Here is an 8,916-nt window from a genome sequence, read left to right as displayed (position 1 = left end):
GGTTCAGTTCTTCTTCTTCTTTTTTTTTTGCTTTTGATGGGATCAGTTGGTTCATTTCCAAAGAGAGCTGAAAGAACCCTGTCGTGTTTAAGAGCAAGAGTCTTTGAGTGAGACTTGTGCTTAAATAAATTCTGGATCTGCCTCTTAATCCCCTGGGTGACCTTCGGCAATTTATTCCACCTCTCTAAGCCTCAGTCATTGTTACCTAAAAATTTGGGATAAAGATACGTACCTCATGGGGGATGCAGTGGAGATTAAAGAATACTGTATACAAGCCCCAGAGCACGGTGCCGGGCACACAGTAGCTGGTTGCAAAAGGAAATCTGTAGCCCGCGCGCGAGCTGGCTGTGGCGATCATTAACATTGAGGAAAGGGAGTGGACGCACAAATGGCAGTCGCCTCCTTCCCCAATCGCTGCCAGGCAGAAAGCCAGCGTCCTGGAACTTAAAGGGACTTTCGCTGGGTGGATCCAGGAACGGGTGGGACCCCGGCTCCCTCGCGTGGGCCGAGGCGGCGAGAGCTGGGGTGGGTCGCTGTCCCGCAGCGAGAAGGTCCGAGCGGCCCCCTTCCCGCGGCCGGGCTGGTACCCGAGAAGAGAGTCGGGTCTCCGGCCCCCGGCGACTCGGGGGGCCGGTTCTGAGGCGGGCGCGAGGGAAAGAGAGGAGGGGCGACCGAGGCATTTCCCCGCCTCTCTCGCTGCCTCCATAAATCACCGCAGCAGCAGCGGCGGCGGCGGCCGCGCCGGGAAGTGCACGGAGCCGGAGCGCAGCGTGGTGGCACCAGACACCTCCCTTTCCCCCGCCGCTTTTCTTTCTTTCTTTCTTTCAGTTGTGTGTTTTTTTAAACCTCCCCCTTTCCCTCCGCGCTCGGGCGGCTGCCCCAGCCTCGCAGCCCGGTCGCCGCGCCTCCTCCCCGGCTGCCGCCGCCCGCCCTCGCCGCCGCCGCCGCCTCGCCGCGCCCGGACTCGGGGGAAGCCACAGCCGCGCGGCGCGCGGCTCCGACCGTCCGCCCGCGGCCCGCGCAGCCCGGCCCGCCGCACCGGGGCTCTGGGGGACCCCCGCCGCGCCGCGGGGCCGTGCGGGGCCGGGCTCCTGGGGACCGCTCGCGCCGCCGCTTCCTCTCCCGCCCGCCCGCCGCCGAGCCGGGCGATGGTGGCCGCCCGCGCTCCCGCGCTGTAGCCAGGCGCCCCCTAAGTTTGGGCGCCGCCGCCACCGCGGCGCGGAGACGAGTCTGCAGAAGAGGAAGAAAGTTTTGCGGGGTGCGCCGAGCGGGCCCTGGGCGCACCTCCCACCGCTCCCTCCCCGCTTCCCCGCGCCTGGAGCCCGTCGGCGGGGAGTGGGGGCAGCCGGCATGGCCCGGCAGCCGGCGGAAGAGGAGACGGCGGGGGCGGCCGCCCTGACCCGCCGCTGCCCGGGCTCGCCTGGCTGGGCCGGGGCCGGGGCCGGGGCCGGGGCGCGGCGGCCGCCCCTCTGGCTGCTCTGCCTGGTCGCGTGCTGGCTCCTGGGCGCCATGGCCGACGCCGACTTCTCCATCCTGGACGAGGCACAAGTGCTGGCGAGCCAGATGCGGAGGCTGGCAGCCGAGGAGCTGGGGGTCGTCACCATGCAGGTAAGTGGCCTTCTTCGTGTCCCCTAACTTGCCAGGCATCCTGCCTTTCTCCTCTGCGCAGAGCCAGGTCCCATTGCCCGGTACAGGTCCCCTAGACTCTGCATCGGTTCCTCTTGCGTGCGCAGATACCCCTTTCCTGCCGGACCCGTCAGTCCTCTGCACAGACGCCCTGACAACACGCCAACTCCTCTTCCCTGCACTCATCTGCCGCCCCCCTTTTCCTCTGCGGAATTCCTTGCCCTTTGCGCAGAACCCACTTTCCCCAGCACAGCCCCCCTGTTCTGAGCACCAGCTCCTTTATCTCGGAAGGATTCTTCGGTTTCCTCGGACTTCCTTCCCTAATTTGCACACATTTCCCCAGTAGAATTGTTTTCTCCTCGCCACCCCTGCAAACTCTCCTTCCCTCTTTGTGTCCCCATCCCGGAGCAGCCAGCCCTGCCTGGCTCGGATGATTTTCCGAGGCTCCCACTGCACCTCCTGGATCACGTCCTCGGGTCCTCACTGCCGAGCCGATGGTGCCGGGAGGGAGGGCACCGCGGCGTGTGCAGCTGCTCCAGGGCCACCTGGGTCCCAGCGGAGAGCGGCCCGGGTGCCCTGGGGGAGGGGCCGGCTCCGCAGATTCCGGGTACATTCCCAACTGTAGTCCTGGTGGGGGACTCTTTTTGTTGCTCTTCGCTTTTCCTGTTGTGGGTTGCGTGCTGCCCGTTGTATGATTTTTGTTTTGTGTGTGCCTTTTTGGGGGTGAGGAAAACAGAGAGCAAAGTGAGTAAGGTCCCCACTTCTCCAGATTGTTCGCCCTGTCGGTCCACCCCAGGAGGGGAAGGGGGGCGTTGCTTAGAGAAAAATTGCCCGCGGCTGTTAAAGAATCCTGATGATGCTACTAATTATCAACGGTAGTAAAAATTGCTAAACAGCAACCACCTGGAGATTCTGTCCCGCCGTTATTTTAATCTACTTGGCAGAAAAGGCCACTCGATTGGGAGAGGCTGAGATGACACTCCAAGTCTGAAACCCTTGCTATAACGTTTTTACGTAAAATAACACCATTTTCTTATATATTGTAACAACAACCGTGGTGATGAATGTGGCCTTCGGAAGAGCGAAGTTTCCAGGAATGTGTTCTTGGTATAGGTTTCTGATTTCTGTCCTACTGTGACCACTCCTACCTCCCACCGGGAGAGGTGTTTGAGTCACTTTGGCATTCAGGTTTCCGACGTCTTTTTTTTTTTTTTTTAAACCTTTATTCCCCATCCCAGTCTCCTCCCAAGAGGATAAAAATTTTCCTAAAGCAAGTTCCACAGGCATTTTTCACTCTAGAAAAAGACGATTGGGATTTTTTTTTTTTTTTGTAAGGGTGAGGTGAGATTGAGAAGTAGATGGTTTGCTTGAACGGGAATTTTACATTTATTTGTAGACATTTAGACTTGAAGTGTGATGGAGTCACATTTTCTTCATTTGCATAGTAATACATAAGCTTTTAAGACACATCATTTAACTTTCCCTTTCCTTGCAGATCTTTCAGGTTCAGAGTCAGTTATTTTTTTTTTCCGTGTGCATTTCTGATTTCTGATTATTGCTGAGTTCTTAGGAGTGAAGTGACTTTTGGAGGAGATGGAAAACTAGGATTTTCTTTTTAGTGGTGAATGTTTCAGTTCACAACACAAACAGAATTGTATTTTTGCATAGAGGCACCTCTTTTAGTAAAGGAAATTTAATATATTACAGTTTTGGACTGTGATGGTAGGATTAGTAGGCATTTGTCACCTTCGCTTCATCACTAGGGCTGGACAAGGAATCCTGGGTGTTTTTTTTCCCCCTTCCCCATGTAAGCTAAGGACTTGCTTTTTCTAAGATGCTGACAGCCATTTTACTGTTTCTCACCCAGTCTTTGACAAAAGGTGAAATTGGATCCCAACACATTGTCATTCAGGTAGGGATCCTAAGCAAATGTAGTTTTAAAAGACTTCCCCATTGAAAAGAGGACACTTCAGAAAAAAAGCTCTGCTCGGTGGGGGGTTGGTGCCCAAATGGCCCTTTATCTCCTCCCAACTGGCCTCTTTCTAACACCTTTGCAGCCTCTTTGTGGAAACAGACCTCCTGTGGACAGGGTTTTGTCTGGCGAAACGTGAAGTGGCTTCTCTCCCTCTCTTTTTCCCTCTCTCTGTTTTTTGAAAGGAGCCGCAATACTGTATTTAAATTCCTCTTCTTGAGATGTACATTGATCTGCCACTTGCCTCTATGTGGTAAAATTAGAGAAAGTCTCTCTTTAATTTAGTTAGACTGCCGGGGGGAATACTGGTAATAAATACAATGCCGGTTAGATTTCTGGCCTTTAAAACAAAGATATTGAGCCCCATATTCTTCTCTGTAAACCTTTGGGATTTGTTCAGTGGGCCTGAAATTATGTGGGTTTAGTTACCTAAAGTGTAGATTATGTAGTACTCCCCTGCGGAATGTTGGGTTTTACAGACGTGGAGCTAATCTGTTGTTCAGAGGTAGGTAGCCTCATGGATGTTAAGGTGAGCTGGATTGGGTCAGACTTGCATATGAAGATGGTGGGGTGGGGGAGGGTTGAGGTTGTGTCTCTGCAGGAAAGTGTGGGAAAGAAATGCCTTCCCTCGCTTAAGGGATTGACTCCTTTCATTTGACCTTGGCATTTCAAGCACAACATCGAAATTTTGTGGCCTTTCAGGACAGCATCTCATTTTATGAGAAACTTTCTGTAGGTCTGTTTATGTGTAAAAAGCCAATTTTCAGACTTTTATATTGCTTCTGCTGAAATTCTCCAAAGGCAATTTTCAATTTTGAGAAATTGCAAAGTAGCCCTCAAAACAGGCCTATTGTTTTGCAGCATTGCTAATGGCAGCACACACTACTCACAAGAGGTTGCAAGGGGTGATTTTACAAAAACAAAACCCAGGCCTTCTTTCAGCACTATCATGTCCCATGACTGGTTTTTGTGCTTGCTGCTAGAGAAGACAGTTTGAAAAGCAGTCTAGCATAAAGATTTTCTTGGAAAAGTTGTCTAATGAAGGCTGCCTACTCATGATTTTTTGTTGTTCCTTCATAATAATGGACAAAATTAAAAAAAAAAAATCTTTAAATGAGTTGCACCAACCAATTTTGCCAGTGCCCTGGGAAAGCTGCCACTGAATACTGCCCCCCTGGCAGCAGACATCATACATCATGGGTGAAAGTCAAAAACCTCATCATTGTCTCCTCAGGGGTCTGGCAGAGTGAAGCCATCAGTGTTGAGGTCTGGGAGCAGTAAGTAGCTGTGACCAGGGAGACTTGTTTCTGCCTATTCATTCATGCAACAAGTTTTTATCAAGCAGCATTGTGGAGTGGAAAGAACTCCACATTGGATATGTGGAGACCTGGATTCCAGCTCTGCCACTTATAAGTTGGGTGATTTTATCTGTAAAATTGAGGATGATTCTTCCTAGAGATTTGCTCTGTGGACTTGATGGAAATAGCGTATGTGAAGGCACCTGTTAATGCTAAGCTGGGGCTGAGAAATGGTGATGGATGTGGTTCTTAAATGGAGAGATAAGTACTAAAAGCTTACTGAGCACAGAACCCTATGCTAGGTGTTCAGGGAGGTTGCAACGAGGTATTCCAGCAACGCCCCTCAAGGAATTTGTATTCTGGAGCAGGAGGTAAGTAAGGATTGCACAGGTAAAGCAGTTAAGTAACAATGCCTGCTTGTTAGAAGGCATATCTGGCTCTGGGAGCCATTTCGCCAGGCACTTATGAGGCCCATTTAACATTATATGACAATACAGGCTTCCTAACAGCAAGGGCCTGGCACATGGCCAGTGTGCCCGCCTTGATGTTAGCTCAAATACAGCTCTGCTGGGCTGGGCACACTCACTGTGAACTTGGCAGACAGACCAGCAGGTTGGTCAGACAGCTGTTGTATGGGGCGTGGAAGGGAGGGAGGAGTGGGGTTTCTTCCAGTTGGGGCAGAAGAAATACCAGAAGCAAAACTGGAGCTTCAACTCTAATTGACAAAAGAGCAGCAGCCCGGACAGGAGTCACTTCAGAAACTGAAGGGCTCAGCTGAGGCAGAGGTGTTGGTTGAAGATACAGAGCAATGTTAGTGCCTGCAGCTGAAAGGAGAAAGGGCACTTTGTATGCAGCACAACAGCAATGCACAAATGCATTATTCACTTTTACATATAGCCAACCATCTTTTGCGGGGGCTTCTACTACGAGGGGTCTTGTTAGACTAAGCTGGCAATAAAAGGTGATTAAGGCCCAGTCCACGCCCTTAATCTCTCAACTAATGGTGGACATAGACACAAAAAGAAGCATCATGATGCAGGTTATTAACGAAGGTGTTACACTGCAGTGGGCTAGTGCAGTGGTGGAGGGAGGAACAGGGCATAATGGGAGCACAGAGGAGCCTTGTCCAAGTCCCTCTGGTGAAATCAAGGTAGTCACCTACTTCTCCCTTGGTATTTTCAGTGACATGTCCACATACAGAGGCCAGTCCTGTAAGCAGCAGAGGCCTCAAATGTGAAGAGTAACCAAATCAGTAGTTCATCAGACATTTCTAATTCCCTTTGGTGGCACTAGACAGGGTAGCTGGTGTATCTTGAACACCCGAATGGTAAGATGGCTCTGACCCCTGTGCCCCTTCATTTGGTTCCCCCGTCTTATTTCTTTGGCCATCACCCTGGAGCTTCTGTGGTTATTGGACACAAATGTCTTGGTGGCTCTACAGTTCTAACTGCAAGCTGATTTGTAGTCATGTTTAGGTAAGGTATATATTTTTCCCTGAATCATGTGCATCATACCAGGAACAGCTTGGTTTAGAATGATTTGAATGTGTACTTATTCGATATAGAATGTTTTGGGGGGGAAATCACCCATATTTGCAAATAATGTGGTTTAATTCTATGCCCTGTGTACAATATAAGTCTTAGTAGAAAAACTGCTGCATTACTTTCTTCTGAAATTAAATATTTGGAGTACAAGAAAACTGACCATTGATAGATGACACTGAGTTGAACTTGTTAAGAATGAGCCCAAGAAAAAGCATGTTGAATGACTTCTGATGGACTGTCCCTGTGTGCTTAGTACTTCCTCGACTTCCTCCTCACTAATGCCTGTCTTAGCTGGCCTGGTCCCTTGTGCTTATTATGTTTTTCCTGCCAATTGTACTTGAGTCTGGAAGGGCTTGGGGGAGGGGAAGGAGATGGTTTTACACTTTATAACATGTTGGTGCTATTTCTGGTTGCTGCTTGAGGAGTTCCTTCCTTGAGCTTAAGTGGATGAGCAGGCAGGAACCTTGCAAACCTCTGGAATTTTGGTATTAGGTGGAGAGGGATTTATTTTGAATCTGCTTGGACCCGGTGTAAAAATTTATTGAAAATTTGCAATCTGAAGGGACAATGATTTTGACTCCGCCAATTATTAACTGTCACTTCCGGCATGTTATTAAATTTGAACTTGAGTGTCTTCATGCTTCACGTGGTTAATGGGAATTATATCTTAAAAGAACAAAGTGTTTAGCACAGAGCCTAACATAGGAGCAGTCAGTAAACAGACATAGAAATATGGGAGCTGTCTGTTTAGTACCAGGTCACAGAACCTGGAAGGCAACAAACAGGTAGCTCCTGGGCCTGAATGAAACCAAAATCTAATCTTTAGAACCTGCAGATTTCAATGTAGTCAATCCTCTGTCCCAGGGTTTGCAAGGTGTGGCTCACAAACCTCAGGGAGGTGGTGCAAAACCATCCTTTGGGGTTTCTGAAGAAAATGCTAGACTTGCTATTCATAGTTATTTATTTACTTTTAAACTTTTTATTACAAAGATTTAAAAATATATATACACACAACAGTAATGAAAATAGCCTAAGACTGCCCACATACCTCTCACCCAGCTTAAACAGTTATTAGTTCATGGTCAGGCGGGTTTCATATCTACCTCTGCCTCCACCTGCTCCTCCCCTCCTTCTGGATTATTTTGAAGCAAATTCCAGACATCACATAATTTTATCCATAACAATTTTATTGCATTTTTGTTTAATTTCATTTCTATATTTTTGTTTTATAATGTACATAAAATATTTTTACACTAGTATATAGAATTTGCAATTAACAAATAGATATAAATATTTTGGAGGTTGTATATTTATATTTATGATGATGTGCCTGTACAACACCATTGCTGAGTCTCCTACACCCTCAGGAATAGCTAATACCTTTGCCCAGCAAACGCCTCAGCTTTCCAGATGTAATGCCAGGCTTCTTTTGGAAAACCCCTCTGGGTCACTCCCTGATCGTGTTGTGGGGCCCTCATTTTCGTGCCTGGCTTTCCCCACAAGCCTGTGAGGGTCCCTCTTTTCTTAGAGGCCAGCATATATCTGGGCACTCGAATTTGACTGATGCAGCAGGAACCACATCTGCTGCTTGCCCCTGTTCTCTCCCCCTTCCAGAAGAGGCAGGAGTGAGAAAAGGACAAAGCAAGATAAGCTGTACATGGAGAAGAGGGGAGGATTGAAGAGGAAGAGCTGGACTATATAATAATAATGTATATTTGTCTTCTGATCAGTCTATCAGCAGATATTCACTGGATGCCTCATTGCAGAATTGAAGGCTGGGAGAGTACAGGAGTGGTATAGGAGGACATCCAGTGCTTTCCCCCAAGAGCTCTCCTGTCTTATCAGGGAGGCTAAAGCACCTTGGATAGCTCAAGACAATGAGATGAAGAGTACACCCAGGGTTGCTATGTCTAATGTTTAGTCAGTTAGACAAAGTGAATGAAGTGGACCCAGTGTAGGTCTGTAGGGAGTGGCGTGGATGTCATCAGCAAGAGGGGACATGCCGTTGGCTGAAGGGTGCAGGCGCTACTCAGCTGCTGCAATTGTTGCCCAGGGGCAATGTGGGTCCAGTGTTGTCATATCACTTTGTTTTTCAGAAGCTGGGTATCTGTTTTTGTTTTTGTGAGCAACTAATTCAGATTAAAAAAGAAAAACACTATGTGGGCCAAACCAAACATGTCTGCAGGCTGAATCAGGCCAGAGGCCACCACTTTGCAAAGTCTGGGTTAGAATTATTCAGGTGGGTTCCTGGAAGAAAAACCAGAGCTTGTGTGTGGGTTATGGGAAGTCAATTTCTGTGTAATATAGAGGAGAACTTTCTGATAGTTCTATTAATACAATGGGTTGCCTTGCAGATGAGCTCCTTGTTGTCATAATTACTTCAGCAAATATTGTATGTTTATTTTGTGCCAGGCACTATGTTAGAGGTGAGATATCATTCAGTTAATTTCTGATGTAATGAATGTTATGAAAGAGA

General features: G+C 48.6%; 1 protein-coding gene across 1 annotated transcript in view; it reads left to right on the top strand.

The window, feature by feature from the left end:
- Nucleotides 1-1,350: 1,350 nt before the first annotated feature.
- The window catches only part of CACHD1 (cache domain containing 1), a 202,100-nt gene continuing 194,534 nt past the window's right edge, over nt 1,351-8,916 (top strand). Inside the window, exon 1 of the mRNA XM_045547842.1 lies at nt 1,351-1,608. Within this exon, the coding sequence (XP_045403798.1) occupies nt 1,351-1,608 (258 nt within the window). The remainder of the gene's footprint in view (nt 1,609-8,916) is intronic.

This window comes from Lemur catta, chromosome 3 (assembly GCF_020740605.2).
Source record: "Lemur catta isolate mLemCat1 chromosome 3, mLemCat1.pri, whole genome shotgun sequence".
Classification (NCBI taxonomy): domain Eukaryota; kingdom Metazoa; phylum Chordata; class Mammalia; order Primates; family Lemuridae; genus Lemur; species Lemur catta.
Note: the sequence above shows the minus strand (reverse complement) of the source record. Positions and strands in the feature narration are given on the sequence as shown.